Genomic DNA, 26,565 nt, shown 5'->3' with positions numbered 1-26,565 from the left:
AAGAACGTCTGGTCAGACCTTTTAGTTCAATAAATATGTATTGTCAATTTGTAACAATTTTTAAAAAATCTTGTTATTTTAAAACAGAAAAGCTAACATCCTTAATTACTAGATGTATTTCTGTATTGATATTTGAATGATTTTTATATTGAGTCTCTATTTATTTACACTGAACCAGGAACTACCCTGTACAGCAATAATGACTATATTTCTATGACATAAAATCAACTCTGTGTATTCTACTAAAATATTTAAATTAACAATTAAATTTTAATATTGACTTTAACATTAAAGTGAATCATATTTCAAAAATAAAAAAACTAAAAATCTTGTCTGCCCGATTTTTTTTCCCCATAGAATTTTATTAAATACGGTTACATGATAATAAAGTTACAAAATCAATTAGTTTTAAAAAAATTAATCAGCAATATCAATATCAATTTAAAGCTAATCTGATGAAATCTGATCAGAAATATCTACGATGTAAAGGAAATTAAATACATATCTTGTTGACATTACCAGTGCAGTGCATATATGACAAACATTAAATGTTTATTTTCCAACCGTAGAAAGATTTCTGTGTGTGATTTTCATCGGTTTAAAATAACAAAATGATAACATCAAAAAGCAAGTTTTCACATAGTAAATACAGTGAAATACATGTCAACACTAAATCTCCATAATTATCTTTGTAGTATTTGACGGATCATTTAATTCTTTTAATTATCAGCTGTAATTCCTGAGGTAAACTCCTATCATCCCTTATTGCTTCCTTTTCATTATGACAGTATAAGGCAATTCTTATACACTCTTGTGATTATTATTTCATTGAATTTTTTTCAGGGAGCAAAAAATAGTCACACAACCTGTTTGATCACCCCTTCTGGTTTTCAACTATCAGTTGCTGCTATATGCATGGGTCTGGACAATTTGGTCCCGTTTCTTCATTTAACCTGTTGTTCACTTACTTGTTGCTGCCATATGCATGCATCTGAACAATTTTGTCATGTTCCTTCATTAAACCTGTTGTTTATTTACCTGCTGCTGATGTAATGCCTGAGTTTGAACCTCCTGCTCCTGCTGAAGTATTTGTTTACATTCTCTTAGCACTTCCTCTTGTTGTGAAATACATTGCTTTGACAATTCCTGTAAAATTTTCAAATAATTTAGTTTGAGTTTTAATGATAATACAAATGTCAAATTCTTTCCCTATAATTTAAAACCAAAGTGCACATTCTGAAATGTCTTGTCTGATTTAACTATCATTTACTGTGCTAATCCAGTCACTTCAACTATCCCTATCATTTTCTATGTTCAGTGGACCGTGAAATTGAGATAAAAACACTTATTTGGCATTAAAATTAAAAAGATCATATCATAGGGAACATGTGTACTCAGTTTCTAGTTATTCAGACTTCAACTTCATCAAAAACTATCTTGACTATGAACTTTAACCTAAAGTTGGACAGACAGACGAAGAACAAACGGATGAACGAATGATTGGACGAACAAACGATTAGTGTAACCCGACAAAGTGACACTACGACTTTTGAATTGGTTATTTTTAGAAAGAAGATGTGGTCAAGTGGTCTAGTGGTCAAGTGGTCTAGTGGTCTAGTAGTCTAGAGTGCAAAACATTAGTTTGCAAGTCACTGGCAAACAGAATTTTACTATTATAAGTTGCAATTAACAATTTCACTACAATTGGGTGTGGCCTAATTAGTTTTGTAGTTGCAGCAATAATTTAAGCCAAGATAAACTTCTAAAGGCTGGGATATTGATTTAGAATCAACAAATCAATATTTCATTACTATATTTTCAATTTTTTCAGAACTCTTATCAAAAGTAAATCCTAATTTTTCCTTATGTGAAATAAGAGGTCCAAAAGCTTCAGTTTTTGTATAGCTGTTCACATTTTCATTGATGAAATCCATTTCTAATATCGTTCTATCAATGTACAATTTTTTCAGTCAATAATATTTATCAAGCACTTGTAATCTTGTTCTGGTATTTACTTTCTAAAAGTAAATCACTACTTTTGAAATGAAATCTGAGTCGAAATATCATTTAAAAGTTTTTCAAAGTAGTTTTTTACAATTAACACAAAACAGGCTGCCACAAGCAACAGTCAAATAGACAAGAAGATAAATATCTACCTCCCAAATGAGCCTAGCGTAGCACTCACTAAAAAGTAAAATCACAAAAATACTGAACTCTGAGAAAAATAAAATTCAAAATGAAAAGTCACTAATCAAATGGCAAAATCAAAAGCTTAAACACATCAAATGAATGGATAACACTTGTCATACTCATGACTTGATACAGGCATTTTCTCATGAAGAAAACGGTGATTGAACCTGTTAAACTCAAAGTTGTGAAACCATTATATTTCCTTAGAACTGACAGATTATTTAGCTATATCTTTAATTTCTGAACATGTTTTTGTTTTTCTTACTTTATACTGTTCCACAATGGTTGCTATGGCAGCCTGACTTTCAAGTCTGGCCTGACGGATTTCTTCACAAATAAGTGGATCCACCTGCACTTGTGTAGGTTTCGTCTTTGAGATGGTCCCATTTTCAGCCTGAAAATATACAGAAACATTATTTCACTAGTATAATTGTTTTAAAAAAACTTATTTTTAACTTTGTACATGGATATATTAGGATATCGTTACTATAATTGTAAAGAATATGACAGGATAAACATCAAAATAATAAAAATAATAAATAATTTTGAAATTAATATTTCATGAATTTCTGCTTGAACCTTTCCAATGAGGATTTTCTCAACAAATTTCATACTTATATAAAAAAGAGAATGTGTCAATGAATCTCCTGCTTACATACAATGCCAATCTTAATACTTCTTTTATCGCCAGGACATTAACTTGTTTTATTACCAGTACATTTACTTGTCTTATTACATGTACATTAACTTGTCTTTTCACATGTACATTTACTTGTCTTATTACATGTACATTTACTTGTCTCATTACCAGTCTATTTAAAAGTCTACACTGCCAGTCTAATTACTTGTTTTATCACCAGCCTATTTACTTGGTTTATTATCTGTACATTTACTTGTCTTATCACATGTACATTTACTTGTCTTATCACATGTACATTTTATTCGTTTTATTACCAGTACATTGACTTGTCTTATCACATGTACATTTTATTCGTTTTATTACCAGTACATTTACTTGTCTTATCACATGTACATTTTATTCGTTTTATTACCAGTACATTGACTTGTCTTATCACATGTACATTTTATTCGTTTTATTACCAGTACATTTACTTGTCTTATCACATGTACATTTTATTCGTTTTATTACCAGTACATTTACTTGTCTTATCACATATACATTTTATTCGTTTTATTACCAGTACATTTACTTGTCTTATCACATGTACATTTTATTCGTTTTATTACCAGTACATTTACTTGTCTTATCACATGTACATTTTATTCGTTTTATTACCAGTACATTGACTTGTCTTATCACATGTACATTTTATTCGTTTTATTACCAGTACATTTACTTGTCTTATCACATGTACATTTACTTGTCTTAATACCAGTACATTTACTTGTCTTATCACATGTACATTTTATTTGTTTTATTACCAGTACATTTACTTGTCTTATCACATGTACATTTACTTGTCTTAATACCAGTACATTTACTTGTCTTATTACCAGTACATTTACTTGTCTTATCACATGTACATTTACTTGTTTTATCACATGTACATTTTATTCGTTTTATTACCAGTACATTTACTTGTCTTATCACATGTACATTTTATTCGTTTTATTACCAGTAAATTGACTTGTCTTATCACATGTACATTTTATTCGTTTTATTACCAGTACATTTACTTGTCTTATCACATGTACATTTTATTTGTTTTATTACCAGTACATTTACTTGTCTTATCACATGTACATTTTACTTGTCTTATTACCAGTACATTTACTTGTCTTATTACCAGTACAGTTACTTGTCTTATTACCAGTACATTTACTTGTCTTATTACCAGTACAGTTACTTGTCTTATTACCAGTACATTTACTTGTCTTATTACCAGTACAGTTACTTGTCTTATTACCAGTACATTTACTTGTCTTTTTACCAGTACATTTACTTGTTTTATTACCAGTACATTTACTTGTTCAATTACCAGTACATTTACTTGTTTTATTACCAGTACATTTACTTGTTTTATTACCAGTACATTTACTTGTTCATTTACCAGTACATTTACTTGTCTTTTTACCAGTACATTTACTTGTTTTATTACCAGTACATTTTACTTGTCTTATTACCAGTACATTTACTTGTCTTATTACCAGTACAGTTACTTGTCTTATTACCAGTACATTTACTTGTCTTTTTACCAGTACATTTACTTGTTTTATTACCAGTACATTTACTTGTTCAATTACCAGAACATTTACTTGTCTTTTTACCAGTACATTTACTTGTTTTATTACCAGTACATTTTACTTGTCTTATTACCAGTACATTTACTTGTTCAATTACCAGTACATTTACTTGTTTTATTACCAGTACATTTACTTGTTTTATTACCAGTACATTTACTTGTTCAATTACCAGTACATTTACTTGTTTTATTATTTATTACCAGTACATTTACTTGTTTTATTACCAGTACATTTACTTGTTTTATTACCAGTACATTCACTTGCTTCATTACCAGTACATTAACTTGTTTATTACCAGTACATTAACTTGTTTTATTACCTGTACATTTACTTGTTTATTACCAGTACATTTACTTGTTTTATTACCAGTACATTTACTTGTCTTATAATGGTACATTTACTTGTTTATTACCAGTACATTTACTTGTTTATTACCAGTACATTTACTTGTTTATTACCAGTACATTTACTTGTCTTATAATGGTACATTTACTTGTTTATTACCAGTACATTTACTTGTTTATTACCAGTACATTTACTTGTTTTATTACCTGTACATTTACTTGTTTTATTACCTGTACATTTACTTGTTTTATTACCAGTACATTCACTTGCTTCATCACCAGTACATTTACTTGTTTATTACCAGTACATTAACTTGTTTTATTACCTGTACATTTACTTGTTTTATTACCAGTACATTTACTTGTTTTATTACCAGTACATTTACTTGTCTTATAATGGTACATTTACTTGTTTATTACCAGTACATTTACTTGTTTATTACCAGTACATTTACTTGTTTTATTACCAGTACATTCACTTGCTTCATCACCAGTACATTTACTTGTTTATTACCAGTACATTAACTTGTTTTATTACCTGTACATTTACTTGTTTTATTACCAGTACATTTACTTGTTTTATTACCAGGACATTTACTTGTCTTATAATGGTACATTTACTTGTTTATTACCAGTACATTTACTTGTTTTATTACCAGTACATTTACTTGTCTTATAATGGTACATTTACTTGTTTATTACCAGTACATTTACTTGTTTATTACCAGTACATTTACTTGTTTATTACCAGTACATTTACTTGTTTTATTACCAGTACATTTACTTGTCTTATAATGGTACATTTACTTGTCTTATAATGGTACATTTACTTGTTTATTACCAGTACATTTACTTGTTTTATTACCTGTACATTTACTTGTTTTATTACCAGTACATTTACTTGCTTCATTACCAGTACATTTACTCGTTTTATTACCAGTACATTTACTTGTTTATTACCAGTACATTTACTTGTTTTATTACCAGTACATTTACTTGTTTATTACCAGTACATTCACTTGCTTCATTACCAGTACATTTACTTGTTTTATTACCAGTACATAGTTTTATTACATGTTTATTAATGTCTCTTAATACCAGTAGATTTACTAGGCACAACTTGTTCCGACCCCTGCATGTCATATTTCATTTGCATTGATTTTTTTTCTTTAATACATTCTCTATGGTCATTGCATTTCAATAACACAGCTAGTATAAAAATAAGAAGATGTTGTATGATTGCCAATGAGACAACTCTCCACCAGAGACTAAATGACAGAGTTTAACAACTAACAATTTAGTCACTGTATAGCCTATCATGTAAATTGTTCCTGCCTTTGAACTTATAAGTGAAATGAAAGATGTCAAACTTATTGTCTGTAAATCAAATCAAGATCATTCCTTTCTTTGACAACCTTCAGGTTGTTAGTAGGCCTACAATAGGAATAATCATTAATCTATATTTTATGATCTTTCCACAAATTAGTCCACATGAATTTTTCATTCAAACAATGGCCACTTTCCAAGAAATATAAAGGACAATAATAAGTTTTAATCATAATAAAAAAACACGAGAAGATCCATAGTGGTTTCTTCCCAATGACATTTTTCTTGAAACAAACAGAGTTTTATCACATTCATAGATAAGTTGTACATCTTTTTAATATGGTCTGTCCTGTAGCCTGCTGAGGTTCTACAAACTATTAGTGTCACAAAGCAGTATTCGTACCTGATTTTAGATAAAATACTACTGATTGATAAACCTTAGTTAATTCTTAAAAATTTAAGAATCACCATTAGTAGAGTGGATTTTGACACTCCTTTAAATAGCTTCTGTGTAAAGAAGACTAAACAAATTGCCATAGGTAGACTTGACATAACCTTTAGCCTCAACGTTAGGTATATCAAAGGATTGCCATAAGTAGACTTAAATTGACAATCCATAGCCTCAATGTGGAGAAGACCAAAGAATTACCCTAATCATACTTTTACAATCCTTATTAATTAGCCTCAATATGAAAGAAAACCAAATAATTACCATAAGTAGACCTTGATAATCCTTAGCCTTAATGTTAAGAAGATCAAAGAATTTCCATAAGTAGACTTTGACAATCCAATTGCAGATCCAGAAATTTTAAAAAGTGGGGTCCACTGAATGCATAAGAGGGGGCTCGTTTTTGTCATGCTTCAGTGATTCCCTACATAACCAACCAAATTTCCCAGAAAAAAAATCCCCCTCTGCAATTCTTAGCCCCAATATGAAAGAAGACCAAAGAATTGCTATCTTTAAAGAAGACTTTGACAATCCTTATCATCAAAATGAATAAGAGTAAAGAGTAGAATTTGATAAACCTTAGCCTCAATGTTAAAAAGACCAAAGAATTGCCATAAGTAAACTGACAATCCTTAGCCTCAATATGAAAGAACACCAAATAATTTCCATAAGAAGACGTTGACAATCCTAAGCCTTCAATGCTTAGAAGACCAAAGAAAGTAGACTCATACAATCCTTAGTCTTAATGCCAAGAGTAAAAAGACCAAAGAATTTCCATAAGTAGACGTTGACAATCCTTAGAGCCTTCAATGCTGAGAAGACCAAAGAAAGTAGACTCATACAATCCTAGTCTCAATGCCAAGAGTAAGAAGACGAAAGAATTGCCATAAGTAGACCTTGACAATCCTTAGTCTAAAAAATAAGACCAATGAATTTCCATAAATAATGTCTAATAGCTAAGATCCCAGTTTATTAAATATTCTTTATATACCTGCATACAAAACAAATATTTCTGCTAAATCATAGCAACTTCTTTCAGGAATAATTGATTTTTAATATATGATAAAATGCAATAAGCACATGAATATTAATCTTAATAGCTAAGTGTTTACCAATATCTAATAATTTCATCAATGAGTTTTTTTATCAGATTTGTAAACATATGAAAGAACATCAATACTAATGATCTACCCAATAATGGCACAATTAGCTGATAATATATCCAGGAGTTCAGAAATACAGGTAAAGGTAGGTGGACTTTTATTTACATGTACTTTAATTACTTATTTGTGGGGTAACAAACATTCATATTAGCGCTAGACATATAATTTGCCACATGCACAAATGTTTTTGAAAACATTATGTGGCACTTTAAAATTTCCAGTTTCCTATAGTACCAATTACAAGAGGTACTAAATGCGAGTTCAAAAAATGGGCTTGGTCCCCTGCCATCCCTACCCCCTAAATCAGCCCATGAGTGTAATGTTGGCTTAAACAGTGAGAACATCAGTTAAATACAGATTTTTAAAATTCAAGCTTTTCTTTATGCTGTGTTCACAGGCTATTCAAATTCAATTCTCATTAACTAATTGGAATTAGTTTATTTTGCATCAAAAAACATCTGAACTGAAATTCTAATACAAGTTGCAATGCGCGTACTTCAAATTGGCTTTAGTGTCTGAACAATGTTAACTTTTAATACCCATTATTAATTAATTGATTATAATTTTATTCAAATTGCAATTTAGAAATTGTCCACACCACAGTTTAATTTAAATTAAATGATTTGTTTTAAAGAAAAAGGCATTTCTAATATGAATTGGATAATAAGAATAAACAATTAAAAAAGAAGACTGTGTGAACGAGATAAGTGAATTTGATTTGCATTTTATTTGAATTGAATTCAAATTAAATGCATTGTGAACACATCATTACATGCTATTTCTTTAATTGTCTTGAAAATTAGCTTCTGTCCTAGTTTCATATCAATCCATGAAAGTTTACTAATTTATCATGTCAAAAAATATAATCCCAGACTGTCTGTAAATATCTATAACCATGTGGCATATTAAATAGGTGTGAATTATCTGATTACCAAGTAAATCACAACATGTTCTAATGAGTCTAAATTTAACACAACAGGAGTCCAAAATCTTTGAAAACAATAAAATTACCAATGTGACATAAAATATAAATAACTCTTTAAATCTATTTGTAAACACAATAAGGTTTATTAAATGAAGCTTATAATTAGCATAGATTGTTTTAACAATTAATAATTTTCCATGCATTCCTATTTGTTTATTACACTTTTCCTTAACAGTTGTTAAATAATTTGTTGTTTTACATTTGTTCTTTAAGAATGTGTTATTACTATTTACCATCCAGAACATGTTTGTTTGCATTCTTTCATCACACTTTTCTCCTGTGCAACAGCTGAAGTTTTAACTAGAGATCTCGTACTAAAGGTCATTGCAAACAGGAATTAAAGAACCTTTGTGAGTGCGCTCATATTCCCCACGCCCCTACATTGTCACTGGACAAACAAACTGGCCAGAGGAATTGCATTGACAAACTGTTGCAAAAGTACATTTTGGCCAAAATTTTAAGTTCATAGGGGCATTTATACTCCTAGAAAAAAAATGTTCACATCTTAATATTCTGTCGATATACACATCTACACAGTATGTCCTTATTGTCTACAAAATTTCATGAAATTCTCTTGTGTGCACAATGGTTTAAGAGGAGTTGAAGGATGACAAACCGGTTTAGTAGTAATTATTTTGGCCAAAATTTTAAGTTCATATAGGGGCATTACTCCTAGAACAAAATTTCAATCCTAATTTTCTGTCGATATGCACATCTAAATAGTAATGCCCTTATTATCTACAAAGTTTCATAAATAATATAATAATAAATTGTGTGGTATAATAATTGGCAAATTAGTGTCTGGGAAGTCAATAATTCAATATGGTTACATTCATGAAGATTTTAATAATATACATTATTATAATGGTCAATGCTCTAAAGAACAGTAAATCAGGATACAGCCTAAACCATCATATCCTTATTAGTATCACTAATTAAGGCACTACGGTCACTAACTATATCGTAAATAGTTATAAATTACAGTTTTAAAGGGTGAATGATCAATTACCACAACAGAACTGAACTAAATAAAAGTCACCCCTTGCAAAGCATGATACAATTGCAGAATTAAAATCAAAGCACCAAAGGGTGCTATAGGCAGTTAATCAAAAACCCAAAGGCAAACTTGGCCAAGTTCAGATGAATAGTGTAAAGAATTAGTCAAAATATTTATCTCAGGCATTGTTCTCAGCTATTTCTAAAGTATCAAATAACATGAATAATGCTTGTACAGTAATGTTTATGTTATGCAATCCTACCACTTTCAAAAGTTATTTCCAATTTATATTTATAAAGATTCAATGTCTGAGATTATACACATACACTGTCCTAGGGGAGAGTTTTGTGCCACTTAAGATGTTTAAGTCGCCACATTCTGTATGCACCTGTCCATAGTGAGGACCCACTAATGTGGTGATTGTTGCTGTATATCATATTTATTTTTCATATTTGTTTTGTAAATTTTTTTTAATTTTAATTTCTTGTGTATACTTCTGATTTTAGTGTATGTCCAAGTTATTGTAAATGCTCTTTTGTTCCAACGTTGGAAAGTTCCGGGCGGAAAGAACTCACTAGCCGAAAAGTTCCAGAGGAACTTATTATTATGTGTTACTTTGTTCTTCCTCTGATTTAAAAGTTCCACCGAAACAAAGTGACTAGTTGAAATAGTCTACATTTTCGTTATTATGTAAAGGGGCCAGCAAAAGCAATCCTTTGGGTGTAGGAGTTTCTCCCTGCATTAAAGATCCATTGGTAACCTTCGACTGTTGTCTGCTCTTAGATCAGGTTATTGTCTATATGACACATTCCCCATTTTCATTCTCAATTTTATTAGACACTGGCTACGGTTACATGGAAATGTAACAACAATAAAAATATTATTGTACACTGGAGACTAATTGCTGGAATGCAAAGTTGGGCGAGGAACTGATTTATTATGAATGTAACAATAATAACTGAGGCTACGGTTACATTACGCTGAGATTAATGGTAATCTCAGCATTACGTTATTGTTACCGGGAGGGGGGGGGGGGAGGGGACATGAAAAACAGCAATGTACGCTAGATTTATTAAACTTAAATCTTCTATAGTTGTATTGCTTAATTCTTTCATACATTTTGTATATACAAAACAATACTTGTATAATACTCATTGGCGGATCCAGGGGGGGGGGGGGATTTGCCGATCAATGCATTTGAATGGGAGCATATAGTTGGATCCTCCCCTTTATCAAATGGCTGGATACACCCCTGATACTGATAAAAAATAAATATTATTATTCAACAAATGCTGCATAACTTGAATAGTTTTACGTATTAATGGTTTTGTGTTCCTAAAGATACTACTCAAGATTAGGAGTGCCAAAGGCGAAAAATATAGTTCAATGGTTTCACTTTTCTAAAGTATTAAACTGCACACCTTCTCTTATTACTGTCATTATACTTTGAACCAATTTGTTTAGATTGAGAAACGTTAAAACTTGGGATGCGTTTTAAAGGAAACTAAAACAATATCAAGACATAAATTTCATACAGCTATACAATTTGACGCAAATTGATACATCAAAAGCAAAGTTTGCTAACTGTCACTTAAATACTAAGAACTTCTGTATGTACATGTATCAGTGGAGGACTTTTTTTCGTTCCCATGTAACCGTAGCCAGTTCCATACACCTTATCGCTATTAGTCCGCCATTACTGAAAATCACACAGGTTCTCGTAAAATTTTGACGTCATTAAACAAAATATCTGACGCCACAATGGAAAAGTGATTGTTGTATGCGTCAAAAGTTCAAGCGATCGGGTCAGCCGGGATTAGTGATAAGGTGTATTTTATTAACGTCTCAAGTTATAACTGAATTAAAATATCTTGATTACGGTTTAACTGTCTTCCATTACTAATATCATAATAGAAAAAAAACATTTATTTAAACTTTAAATAACTGTAATAGTAGGAATTAAGAAAAACTTGTTTGTAACTTCAACTTGTTGAAAATGAACGTTTCTCGAGCCTCGTTAGTCGTTACCTTTTTATCGTATCATGCGATTTCTTTTCACATTTCTTTCATGGGAAAATCATTAACCAGCATAAAGTTGCTGAAGGAACCGCATAGAATTGATTCAAGAACACTTGTGTTTAAATGTGAAAAATTTTAAAAAGAAACATTATAACAAAAAAGTCGTATTTTTATTTTTTCTGTACCGGAAATCGAAAAGTCCTTGTAAATCAAAAACAATTACAGTGTAATACGCGTCACAGATTCGGACTTAATATTTTACAGAATATATGCGACTTTGGAAGTTGAATAATGCCGTCCTTTAGAAAACAGTTGTCAAAGTTTTAATCTCAATATTTATTAAAGCACATTGAGCTAAATCAAAGCATGTGTAGCATTATGTTACATTGTAACACCAAAGCGAAACAATCTTAAAATGACCTTGACATCGACCAATCAGAAAACTACAATAACAACAACTTTATTTGACAAGCATGAAGGAAGTCATTTGCCATTTGCGAGATAACGGAATAATATTAACAAGAATACAAATGAGCATACATTTAAGATTACTGAATTTAGATGATTTAAATAATCTCAATCATTTCAGACAAAAAAATATGCATCGATGACAAACAATATTCCTACGACTTTTGCCATTTGGGAAATGTAAACGACTCATCTTTATAGATTTTCGGCGATCAAATATTTCATACAATTGTTCTTTGACATCTTAACCAACAGCACAGGGAATAATTAACTATAGAAGGATTTCTATCGAGCACTACTTCCTATGTGCAACTTCAAAACTTTTGGGAAAATCGACGTCCATTTAACATTTTTATGGTAATATTTTTATATATTCCAGAATAAAAAGTATGAAAAAAGTGTCCAATTAGTTATAAATAACATGATAGCCAGCCAGATAATAAAAGTGGCACATATTTCAGTATTTATTGGGTTGAACATAAATCTAGGGTGCTCGCATAAAGCAGCCCAACTGCATAAAAAACAACAAAAAATCAAAGAGCTGAATAGCTCTGAGGGGAAAGACGGCCCTTGTTTCTATTTCATTTTTTTGGGGTGGGGGTTTGGGGGGGGGGGGGGTTATCTTTTGATAGTCTTCATATTAAGAATGAAAAAAAGAACAGCTAGAACATGTGGAAGGTTGACACTATTGGAATCAATTGTTGTTTAATGTAATTTAGTTTCTTTAGTTTAGGATTCAATTTAGACCAATGGAAGAGATCTGCATCTTCTAAATCTAAACATTCAATTAACGTTGATAGTTAATTATCTAAAATTCAACTAGTTGAATTCTGTCATTTAACAACAACTACAACTATTTTTTAAATCTTAATAGTGTACGACTGAACTGTAGGCTAGGGCCATTTTCCATTTTTTGTGACAGTACTCTTAAAATTTTTAATTTTTTTCTTAAGAAAGTTAGGACTGAAAAATCTATTCAGTTTTAAATTTCCATTGATAAAGTTCCCAGTTATATCGTCATCACAGGGATACAGGTACTAATAAAAATAACAATATGATTGATGTAAACTGTGTGAAGCTTGTTTCCAAATCCTACATTTTGAAATATTTGTAAAATTTCATGAATAAAAAGGTTTAAACTACAAAATGCAACATTTGTAATTTTTTTGTAACTATTACAATGATTATGTTGGTACACAAAATTTAGTTTTAATGAAAGAATTATCATATACTAAATGTCACATTTTAAGTGTTTATTTTAGTGGATAATTAGCTCATAAATTGAGGTGCTCCTGAATTGGAGGAAGATTCTCAAAACAGAGTTTACAGAAAAAAATGAAAAAGATCGTTTCTCTCCCCGATCTCATGTAGCCCCTTGGACTTCCTGTTTACTTTGAAAGTTGTTGACCTACAAATTAAAGTATTGCATGTTGAGGTTTAAATCATCTACAGCAAACATCATTATGTTTAAATTCAACAAATACTATTTTTTAATAAGTGCACAATCTTTGAGAATGATTTAAATAACCAGTGAAGGATATCCCTGCTTATGCGTAGTGTGGCATTCCAACAATGACGTCACTATAAAGTATAATGTAGGTTGGATATATTTAGAATATCTCGTCATACTGATTTTTCCGGATTGTAAAAGCAACGTAAATAGTGTAAAGGAGAGCTCGATATACGATAATTTCGAGAGAAACAGAAGGGAAATGTGTAAAAAAGTGTTTAAAGTCAATTTATTCATTTGTGTCTCCCCATCTCATCATTCTTAGTAAGATTTGTTGGGGGGTTTTCCACACTATAAAAACAAAATGAATGATGTGAGGTAATGTCACTCTGGTCAACCCCATTGGGGATTGACGGCTTGAAGCCGTCTTCCCCAAAAACCCATAGAAAACTGAAATGTCAGAGCAGAAACAAACAATTAATTTTGATAAAACATTTTAAGCAATACACTTTCAAAGTTAAAGAAGCATCAATTGTCATACAACTTAACATTTTAAAAAATCAGGATATGTTCTACATAAATAGTGTTAAGTTGAAATCTGAGTCTATAAATTTATAACAAGTCATATGATAGATATTTTTTTAACAGGGAAACAATTTTGAACAGGATACTATACCTATATGTCAATTTTCTTAAAGCTTTCAAGGTTAAAAAAGTATCAACTTATATAAAATTGATATCAGGAAAAATTCATGATATGTTCTATGTAAATATATAGCATTTCACTGAAAATTGAGCTCTATAATTTTTTAACAAGTCATCTGATCGTAATTTTTTTAACAGGGAAACATTTTTGAATAGCATACTAAACCTATATTTCAATTCTCATTGAATTCCAAGAATAAAAAGATGTTTCTCAAAATTTGGGATTTTTCTTATAAAAAAACTTACATTTATAAACATACATGTGTGTATTACAAATTTGATACATTTGTACTAGGAAAAGGTACAATCAAAGATCAATAAGATTATTCTCAAACTTTGCGATTGTTTTTAACAGAAACCAAGTTTTTTCCAAATATCAGTTTCAAAATTCAATTCCAAAAATATATCATCAATCAGTAAACATCTGCAAAATAATTTTTCAAAAAAAAAATTGGGGGGCCAAGCAAGCTCAAAATTTTATGCTTAGCTGATTGTTAATTTCATTAAAGCTTTTCAGAATTTTAAAGCTGTTTAAGTCATCATAACTCATTAACATTAATAGGATTACCTGTAATCAAAGCTGGAAACAGGGTACAAAACAATTAAGTGTGAAACAAGTCTCTTTTTGGGTTTGTTAAAAATATTAAACATTGTGTGAAGTTAACTGAATATTTCTGCTTCAAAATATAAAGCCTTGAAGTATGTTTGCATTGTTTGTAAAGTAGAATGAAAATAAATGTATGAAATTGTTTGGATTTTTTAAAGATTATCTTTGGTCATTTCAAAGAGATTGATTTTCTCACTTGACCCAGGATTGAAAGTGAGAAAAGCAATCGAGTTGAAATTATATCGCTATTTTACCTATGACGACATTGTACATTTCATTGACAACGGTACATGCGCCCTTAGTCTCTAGCGATAAGTTTTCATATCACCCTACTGTGCTGACAAAGGAAATTATCAGTCAGTAAGATCAAAGGAAAGTTTTGTAAAATAGTGATAAATATATATCTATTGTATCAGACATCACAAATTTTTTTGGTACACTTTTGAAAATTACAAAACTGTTTCCTTCTCGTTAGTATAATCTAAAAAAGACTAATTATTATCTTTCAAAATGGTGCAATAAACTGTGAAATGAAATCACTTCAATTTTCATCTTTCAAAATGGTGCAATAAAATGTGAAATGAAATGATTTCAATTTTCATCTTTCAAAATGGTGCAATAAACTGCGAAATGAAATGACTTCAATTTTCATCTTTCAAAATGGTGCAATAAACTGCGAAATGAAATGACTTCAATTTTCATCTTTCAAAATTGTGCAATAAACTGTGAAATGAAATGACTTCAATTTTCATCTTTCAAAATGGTGCAATAAACTGCAAAATGAAATGATTTCAATTTTCATCTTTCAAAATTGTGCAATAAACTGTGAAATGAAATAACTTCAATTTTCATCTTTCAAAATTGTGCAATAAACTGTGAAATGCAGTCTTCACGCTGAACTGCTAAATCTACAGGCCCGCAGCTCAATTTTTGAAATTTTTTAGTTAGATTCTGTTGGCCTGTAGGTCTGATTTTTACAGGCCCGAGAGCAATTTTACCAGCCTGGGCTGCCTGGGCTGCCACTCGTCGTGAAGACTGGAAATGACAAGTAATACAAGCAATTATGATTCCCATTCTATTACATACTCCATTTTTTACAGTTCAGCCCCTACATTAAAAAGCATACACATATGGGTTTTTTGTAGCTGTGTTACCGTCTTATTGATGCTAACACCTACTTTTATTCGTTAATGTTGAAATTATACGAACATGTTTACAAAAAAAGTATTGAATTTCATCTGAAAAAGTTTTTCACAAAAATTTGATCAATATTTTTTTCATTTGTTTTAATATCAATGTTATTTTTCTTGTGAGAGATATTTATTACTGATTTTTACAGCATCCACCAGATGACGTACTTATCACTATAAATCATGAAATAAAATTAATTAGTATTTGTAACAATTATTGCAATTATTGGAATTAAACAAAATAGATTCAGGTTTTATAACAGCTTCATGGTCATTGAAATTGACACATTGAAAAATAAAACAAAATGTGTGAAAAACCTTTCCAGTAATCCAAACATAAAACAGAGTGGTACAGTCAATTTCCTGTAAATTTATTCCACTAGTGCATATTCTGAAAGTCTTAACATTCTGACAAATCACAATAAGGATATTTTCATATATCACTATAAAATTTTTACCAATTTTGGGCTAACGATATCAGAAAATGACCGATTCATGCCTGGCGTGATAAGTTAATAATGTTCTAAAAACTAAAAAATAATTCTAAACATTTTCCTCTTTAAAAAAAATTTACCAATGCATGAACGAACTTGCTTTATGTGTGATAATAAAACTGAAACTGAGGAACATGTATTAAATGAATGTCTGCTTTATGACGATTTAAGGAACAAACTTTATGAATATATAAACAGTGTAGATGAAAACTTTAACATGTTTACGAACCGTGAGAAACTGCCTTTTGTGTTGGGATGCCAAAACGTTATTAATATTATAAATGTTATTTATAAATGTGCTAAAACCTGCAAATCAATTTTAGACAGAAGGAGACGTTTTTTATATCGATAATTTTTTGACTGTAAAGTTTTCGTAATTTGTTTTTGAAAGTTTAATAATTAATATAAGTACATGTAAAATTGAGAATGGAAATGGGGAATACATAGTTTTATAAAGTCCTTTAATTGTTTGATAAAATTTTACTTTTTGTCTCTTTTAATTCTTTTAAAAGTGGCATTAATATCTATTTATGTTTTTATGATAAATGAAAATATTGTATATTGTGTATATCAAAGGTGAGACGTTAATAAACTATCTATCTATCTATAAAAAAATCTGACAAAAGTATAATTAGTACCCATTTTCACATACATTGTAATTAGAAATGATTACCAGTTCTATTTTTAGAAGTTTTCCCTGAAAACTAATCATGTCATGTCATGTTTAATAAAACACTTTAATTAAATATTTACTATTTTTAGAATTTTTGATTTGGAAGGAACTTTTACAAAATGTTTGGTTTATCCCAGTTCATGTTTTGACACCTTGAGAAGAAATCAATAGATTAAAAAAATATTTCCTTATTTTATACAGGGGACATCTCCATTTAAGGTAAAACTTACTCTTTGTTTATAATAATATATCGTTTATTATTTCTCTACTATCTTTTTAAAACATTTAATACCACTTGCTGTAGAAAAAAGACAAGATTTTCACTACAATGAATAAATGTTTAACTCAATTGTGTCAGTGTCATAAACACTAAACCTTTACTTTGAATTTAAAGAATATAATTCTTCACCATCAATTTTATTTCATTCAACCCTTTTCCCTAAAATGTTCATGCATATTTCATGATGATAGTAAATCAACTAGAAATATTATGCATTAAAATAAAATAAAAAAAACAATTTATTTGAATTACTTTTAAACAGCTTCTTGTTCCAAATGAACAATTTCTGAGTATGTTGTAATTGAAAATAATTTCAGATATTTCCGTTAAAAACAAGGTCTTTCACAAAAAATCACCATATATTTCACAATAATCAATATCTATTATTTACAACTTGAGAGAATCTATTTGTTTCACAAGTCAACAGGACCTTTATTAGTAATGTAATATATCTATTTAGGAATTATCATAAACTATCAGTCCTCTATTGTGATTTGTCAATATAGATTCCCAACAAAACATCTACAAGACAAAAGGTGTGACGTACAATAACAGCAAATCGACAGATACAACACATCTTAATTCAGTCGACTAAAGCTCAGATCGGTTTATCAGAACTAATTGCATAAATTGATTTGGTAAAAAAGATTTATCTTAATCTGATTTACATTACTTGCATGAAGTTATTTATTACTTGGAATATTTCTAAGAAATACAAAACAATTTTTTTTATTTTTTTTTCCAGAAAAATTACAATTGGATTTTCTGATAACTTCTAAACAGATTTTATATGCCTAAATTCTATGTATTTGGATGACAAAATATAGAGAAAAACTTTTAAAAGGAAATCAGGATGATTTCAGTTATTATTAAAGTGCAATTTATAGATAATTTTTAATACAGAGACAGGAAGCGAGATATTAAAGTGAAACAGGAACTTTACTTTACACCTGAGTTATCTTAATGTATATCTAGGAGTGAAAAAATAATGTACACACATTTTTTTGTGAAAGTGAAATAAATTGGAAAAAATACTTATCTATTTCACTTAAAAAAAAATTGTGCAGGATGTCATGACAGATTATCCACAGCTGAGGAAACACGATAAATAAAATACCACAATATCCAGCTACACCAAAGACGATGGATTCTAATCAAAGCAAAAAACAAAATGGAATATTGTCACACAACGGAATCTGAATATTTCAATGTAAGACTTTGACGAAATGATTAACTGTACGTCGATAACAAACTGTGATACGGAAGAGGAATATAGACATCTTCCTACTATTATTTTCCTGGCTATTATTATGGTATTATTCATATTCTTTTCTGTTTTTGGTAATGTTCTGGTTGTTTTGGCAGTGATAAAAACACCATCTTTAAGAGAAGAAAAGTCAAACTATTTAGTGATCAATCTGGCAGTAACTGACATGTTAAATGGAGCCACCGTCATGCTGTCCACGTTTGTTGCTCTAACAACAGATACTCGTACTGTTCCTTATGGGTTATGTAATCTGATGTGTGCTGCTAACTATTGTTTTATCATTTCATCGATGATGACATTGTGTTTCATCAGTGTAGACCGATTATATGCTGTTGTTTTTCCATTAAAATATATAGATCTTATAACCAGCAAGACTTTAGCGATACTTATAGCCGAATCTTGGATACAAGGAATAATATTCTCAATGGTACCAATAATAGAAGATTGGATAGAGTATGACTACCATGAAATAACGTGTGCCATACAGTGGCACAAAAAGGGAGATGATGCAATTTATTACGTTGTCGTGGCATTCATTCTGTGTTTTTTAGGACCAGGTCTCGTACTTGGATTTAATTATATAAAAATATTAAGAGAAGCCAAAAAGAAAATGAAAATATGGGCCGTCACATTACAAACTTCAAAAAACAACTCCGTGAAGAAGAAAGTTAAGAAAGAAAGTGCTAGTGCTAAAACAGTAAGGAGTTTATTAATTGTTGTCTGTGCATATTTCATATGTATGACTCCATTCAGTGTTACAAAACTTATCAAAGTATCATCTACAAGAGATATTATATCAGGCACAGTTAATTCAACTGCTAGTTTGTTTGCCTTCGCTTCTAGTGTTGTAAATCCAATGATCTATGGGATATTTAGACGAGATTTCAGAAGAGCTTTCCAACTCATAATGCGCAAAAGACAGTCTGAAAATAGTGTTACAAGACCATGCAGGACATCATATGCAATAGATCAATCAACTACTACATGATAAATTATTTGTAATATGTACATGTATCTAGCATTCTGTGATTGTCAATATATTTTACCAGTAAAATGCAATTAAAAATCATTAAATTTATTGTGTTAATTAAAAAAAATTCATATGGTCATACACTCCAAAACTAAATTTAAAAATTGTTAAAAAAAAATGCTTAAGTTTCATTTTACATAGATGCAGAACTCAAATTTCCATGATTTTAATATTTGCCCTTTATTTTTTCAATTTTTATTGATGATACAAAGCACTGAAAATTAAGGAATTATTGTGTGCATTTATTATTGCTATTGTTGAAAAATGTTACCAGAAATTACAATAATCACCTAATCACATTACTTGCATTCACAAAAACCTTGCAATAATATCTGAATTTACAGTTAAGAATCTTCATTTTTATTGTGTCTTGATGAGATACAAATCACTTTCCCACATGAAACAATGGCATCTTATAACCAGATATCATGTTGACAATTCCTCCATGTATAACCCACAACCAAGTAAGCCCCCAAAAACAATAAAATTATTTTCTTAACTAATTTTTAAATGAAATAATTATGGTCATAAAAGAGATATCAGGTGTTCTGGAAGGGTAAGCAGATCTTGCTCCTCATGTGACACTTTTGATGAAGTAATATATTTACCCGTAGGTCAAATCAAATGCTTATGGGTAGAAAATGTATTAAGTTACACTGAAAATGTCTGATACCATAGTCAACAAGTTAAATCAAGGACATAACACAGGATAGGGTCTCTTTGCACTGTTCATAATCTTTGTTGTATGAAAGATACTGCGAAGTACTGAGTGTTAATATTAGAGTGAAGGAAGCAATGGTTCCTTTATCAGCAGGTACTTAGAGCTTGCTTTCAGCAATTGCAAGCATCTAGGATTTGATATTTATTATAAGTATTGTGTTATCGATTGAAGTGTCTTTTTCTTTACAGAATTTTTTAAGTTCTTCTTAAACATTTTGATATTCACTAATGAAGAATGAAAGAGTTAGGGTAACATGTGCTTAAAAAAACTAGTTTCACCCAAAATATTTAATATGACTGTCCAAGGTCATGAACTTTGTCAGAGATTGTTTTTAGATATATATAAATTTTTATTTTGTTTTTATGGTAATTTTGTGTTTGTAGCAGATATCTGATATACTGTTCAATCCATTCACAGTTTTAAAAGACTGAGGACAATTTCATGTCTGACATATAGTATAGACAATCGTCTATTGTTTAAGACCATAATGTTGAACTTCAGATGACTTGTTTTTTATGTAGTTCTGTTGTTATTTTATTGATGTAAACAATATCACGTTTCATTCACATCAAATACATTAATTTATAAATACTTTTAAAAACTTTAAATCAATACAAAATATATATTTAGTTTCATTAAATCACCTTTAAATCTTTTAAATGAAAAATAAACGAACAGCATTCTAATGTCCCCTACTGGTGCACATCTTTTACTTGTCTAAGAGCGATAACTGAAATTTATTCATTTATAAACTTTTTCATGAATTTCTTCCAAGGTCATACAATTTATATTACCATGGGGCAATAACTTCAAAGTACTTATTGCTGTGAAAAAAATGATTAACACTGATTTTCAATTTGGTACAAGACATTACTAACATAAATCTTTCCTTTAATCAAAAAGTTTTTAAAAAATCTAACAAAAAACGTAGTCATGAATATGTTTAAAATGTAATTTTCCTTATAATTCATATTTTCAAGGGACATAACTCCTTTTAAAGAAAATTGATTAGTGCTGAATTTCAAACTAGTCTAAGACATTGCTGTCATAAAATCCATTGATATATATCTCATGAAAAATTTGAAAAAATTGTGTGTGTGAGAGCGCTGACATTACGATACACATGGTATTTCTATTTCCACAAAAAAAGTTTTGCTGCTGGAGGACAATAAGTAGATGACAGCAATTGAAGCAAACACTTTTTAATTGTATTCCAGATATCTGAGTGCATTCTATACATGAAAACTATTGGCTATAAGTGCTGATCAAACAGCCACTTGTTCATGGGTGTGTAATAGGACATCTCATTACAAGTTGTCTATAATAGTTCAAAAATATAAATATACAAATAAGAAGATGTGGTATGATTGCCAATGAGATGACTATATACCATAAGACAACACAACAATAACAGAACACCATACATAACTTTCACAATAAGCCTAAGCAGATAGATATAAGAAGATGTGCTATGATTGCCAATGAGACAACTCTGCATCCAAGAACCCACTTAGTTAAGTAAGGTCTTTAATTACAAGTTTTTTTTAAATATATAAGAGAGCATGCAAACTTGATATATTTTAAATATATTCAGATGAAATTGCACATGCTCTAGATACACGCAAAATATATTTCCTATTAGTCCAAAAGATTAAATATTTATCACTAACATAACAAGGCTGACAATAGAGCATAACATTTTCATCTCTGTGATACATTGTAATAGTCATGATTATAGGTGATTAGAAGATGATATAAATCACATTCTGCTAATAATTCTTCCAATTCATTGTACATGTCTTCCAATATTCATGAGCCTTACATCAAAAACATCTATAATTTTGTATGACAATTTTAAAATTATGTTTGTAATTTTTTTTAAATATTGATCAATTAAACCTAAATTTACTTCAGATTTTACTTATTTAAGGAATTTAACCATCACCTTGGATATCTATGATTATAGGAGATCCTCAGATATATATGCTTGTTATATCAATGGCACACTTTAAAGTGACAAAGGAAGTGATACATATTTGGCTAGGAAATGCCTGTAATTATCATGATTATAGGATAAAAACATAAAGAGGAGATGAAATAATTTGCTTATTAGTTCATGTTGTGACAGAATATAAGTTCCCCAATAATATTTGTTCCAAAAAACTTTTAGGGCCTAAAATAAAATATTGTTTGTTTCCCCAATCCCGACCGACCCCACACAAATGGTGCTACTCATAAATTTTATTGTCAAAACCAAGTCAAGTATTATTTTATTCATCATGTTCATTTTGGAATTTCAGGATTGCCGGATCGTCCAATAATGTTCAAGCTTTTTGGAAAAATAAAATCATTTCCCTACCTACCTAGCCACACCTGGCTTGGCAGGGTCGGGATTGGGGAAACAAACAGTATATTAATTTAGGCCTAGCATATGACAAAAGTTCTATTGGGAACTTTCCTTATATAATATTTTATCCAATGCTATAAGAAAATTTCCTTCACAAAGGATAAAAAATGACATAAGGAAAGTTCTAAACTTCTGTTATCCAAAGTTTTGTTCCAGGGGGAACAAGTATTATGCGGAACAAATATATGTTCACAATGTAACTCTTGAAATTGAAAAACAAAGTTAAAAAGAGAAACCAATCCATTCATCTAATATTGTAAAGTAGACATACAATGTATACTTACGGAGGAACCAACCTCACCCTTAAAGTGAACCTTACCACTTGAGCATGAAATTGAGGTCAATACCTATATATATATATATGTCAGTTAAATTGAGAATGGAAATGGGGAATGTGTCAAAGAGACAACAACCCGACCATAGAAAAAACAACAGCAGAAGGTCACCAACAGGTCTTCAATGTAGCGAGAAATTCCCGCACCTGGAGGCGTCCCTCAGCTGGCCCCTAAACAAATATATACTGGTTCAGATGCACATTACTATTTATCTGCACATGCATTTCTCTTGCAAAATATTGTTGACCTGCTACTGTTACCAAGGAATAGACCATAATCTGAAAGCTTCATTATAATAATCTGACCACTGGAGCATGAAATTGAGTTCATGGTCATTTGTCATATGTCAGACCAACATTCATTTCTTGCAACCTATTCTCAAACAAAATATTATTGACCTATCAATATGAAAAGAAGGAGATGTGGTTTGATTGCCAATGATATAACTATCCAACAGATCTTAAGGGGGCTCGCGGGTCTAAATCAACTTTTTTTTCTAATATAGGATTTAGCTTTTTTTTTCTATGATTAAAATTTATCTTATACCTAATAGAAATATAAAATAAAAATATGGGGTCACCATTCATTTAAGATCACAATCTGCCTCCGAAAGAAGCATACATGTTTGTTAATGTCCTTTTTTTCTGTTGAACTAATAGGAGAAATATTGGTAATATCGAAATAAAAAAAAGAACTAAATTACAGAAATCGCTTAAATTTTACAATTATTTACTTTATGTACAGCTTGTTTGAAAACAATAATAATAAATATAGGTCACTGATGAGTTAAAAAAGATATTTCAATTTAAAGGTAAAAAAATGACATTTTTTCACCAAAGGAAGATAATTTGGAGCTTTTTCAATGATATAAACATTTTTAAAGTCATCTGTGGCCAAACCAAAGTGATTTGTCTGGGTGATTTTTGTACCATATTATAAAGTCATAACTAATAGTATAATAAATAAAATTTGTGATGAAAAAACAAATGTCTATTTTTTTGCTGATTTTTTTTATACCCGTGAGCCTCCTTAAGTTAAAATATCTTTCTTACAATTGTAGGTAAGGCAATATGGCAGACTCACATTTATACACACTATATGTACACTTTTTGCAATGCATCCACATATCAAATAACTTAACTTATTCAGTATAATTACTGAAGAACAGAGATAAGTCAGAAAATCACTCCAACCAACAGATCAACAAACACTGTCTATATCACTCTGTTCAGCTTTTAATAAAATAACATATCACGGCTTTGTGATGTCAAATACATTGACCCAGCTTAAATTACTTTGAATCGGACATATCAGCAATGTCATAATGATAGAACAGACTTGATAAGTTTGACTGCAACTTATTAAGTCATCTTCCGGTTGGTAAAACAAAGAAAACACTTCAAAAAGACACAAATGTGGCCTGATATATTGATTATCAGGTTATCTGCATATTGAGATTGTAAAATATTGTCGCCTATCATGTACAGCTACTGAGGACCAGATCTAAACATTTTATATGTTTGGCTTTCCAAGCTTTTGATGCAAACCCGATTAAAATAATAAAATAGACATGTGATAGTTGAAAGAGTAACCTAAATGTGACAGATTATAGTCTATATCAGCACAACTGATGCTAGGGAATTTAGGGTGTTTGAACAAACCCTGGCCCTTCAAAAAAAATCTAGTAAAGAATATACATTACCGGATTCCATTTAAAGATATAATTATCAGAGCAATGATTCCAATTACACCCCCACCCCCCCAATCCTGTTTTTATAAAAGACATATGGCTACAGGTATGATGACTCTACTCTCATAAAGATATAATCAGCTAATATAGGCACAAGTTTAAGAGGCTTGCTGGTTAAGTGGGTTAAACGATTTAACATTCTGAAGTATAGGTACAATTAGGGTCTAAGATTTCCACACATATTGATAGTTGTAAATGCTTTATGTTTTAGGGAAAATAGCTGAGGTTCAAATGTATGTTCTTTTGACAACCGAACTTTAAAGTCAATATTGTCTAGTAGTGCCCATCTTCTTTTCTTTCATTTTTGTGTTTTAATTATTATAAAATGGTAAATGATTATATTTCCTAAAGTACTTCAGTAAATAATATTACACTGATATGATTTTTTGATTTCAGACTCATGACCTCAGCTTGTCAAATGACTTTGAACATCTAGAGGGGTCAATATGGAGATAATGTATACTAAAGTTTGAGACGTTATAATTGTTAATGTCTTTTTCTTTTGTTAGTACATGTTTATCTGAAATGGATTCCACTGGTCCCCTATATTGGACCTAAGCTGCTTGTGTTTGGTTTAAAAATTTAAAGTTTAGAAACCACCTTTTTTAAATGTGTTCTTTCTGCTGATGGTGTTTTGTGCATTAAAGATTTGTGGACTTAATTACATGGTTGCAACATCTCTTAGGTGTTATCGTAAAAGTCAAATAATATAGCGGTAAACTGCATTGTAATTATTCTGCTTTTACATCTGTTTGTTTTATTGTTGCCAAAAAACAATGCACCTTTTACATTTAAAAAGATACAATGCTCCAAACTTTTGAACGCTTTTACGAATGTCTATGTTCATTCTTTACCAGAGATGAGTCCAAATGGATGTCTTCCAAGAACAATATATGTTTACCAAATCAAAACATGTATATAGATTAAAATAAACATATCTGAGGCAACAATTCAAAATAGCAATATTGCAATTAGATTGTACTAAATGTTAACCAATTAAATGTGAGATAATTGAAGCATTTCCTAGGTCTATTCATCACACAATCAGAATGTGTAACATGAAATATAATCAATTGTGTTAAAATAACAATATGGTTGACACTTGACTACTACTGATTGTACCAATTATCCTAATTAGACTAAAGTTTTTCACAGTTAGAACAAGCACCTGCTTGTAATTGTTAATAACTATAATAACTGATCCCACAGATAAAACACACCCTTTGTTCTATAATAAAACAGATCACTACTTTTTTATCATATATTATCAACCCACTTGCCATTTTATTTCCTATTCTTATGGTTACACAACAAAGATTATATGACTGGTGTCTACTGAAAGTATTTATGGACAGTTTTATGTAAAACGTCAGTCTATAACATCATTAGAGGAACTATACACAGTGGTGTTAACGACAGATTATGCAAATTAGGGCTATACATGTACCAGT

General features: G+C 30.0%; 2 protein-coding genes across 3 annotated transcripts in view; one reads left to right on the top strand and one right to left on the bottom strand.

Moving 5' to 3' along the window:
- The window catches only part of LOC143082524 (uncharacterized), a 59,370-nt gene that overhangs the window by 11,285 nt on the left and 21,520 nt on the right, over positions 1-26,565 (bottom strand). For both annotated transcript variants that reach the window (XM_076258237.1, XM_076258238.1), the window contains exons 6-7: positions 2,456-2,584; positions 1,039-1,146 (exon numbers count right to left, since the gene is read on the bottom strand). In XM_076258237.1, coding sequence (XP_076114352.1) covers positions 1,039-1,146; positions 2,456-2,584 — 237 coding nt within the window. The remainder of the gene's footprint in view (positions 1-1,038; positions 1,147-2,455; positions 2,585-26,565) is intronic.
- On the top strand, positions 17,448-19,947 carry LOC143082527 (octopamine receptor beta-2R-like). The gene is made up of 2 exons (XM_076258242.1): positions 17,448-17,543; positions 18,350-19,947. Exon 2 carries the CDS (start codon positions 18,831-18,833, stop codon positions 19,857-19,859), a length of 1,029 nt encoding a protein of 342 aa, XP_076114357.1. The 5' UTR covers positions 17,448-17,543; positions 18,350-18,830; the 3' UTR covers positions 19,860-19,947.

This window comes from Mytilus galloprovincialis, chromosome 7 (genome assembly GCF_965363235.1).
Source record: "Mytilus galloprovincialis chromosome 7, xbMytGall1.hap1.1, whole genome shotgun sequence".
Classification (NCBI taxonomy): Eukaryota; Metazoa; Mollusca; class Bivalvia; order Mytilida; family Mytilidae; genus Mytilus; species Mytilus galloprovincialis.
The sequence above is the reverse complement of the archived record's forward strand: the minus strand, read 5'-3'. Positions and strand labels throughout refer to the sequence as shown.

Excerpts from the sequence above, each read along its gene's own strand:
- LOC143082527 (XM_076258242.1), top strand. The coding sequence starts at position 18,831 with ATGATTAACTGTACGTCGATAACAAACTGTGATACGGAAGAGGAATAT.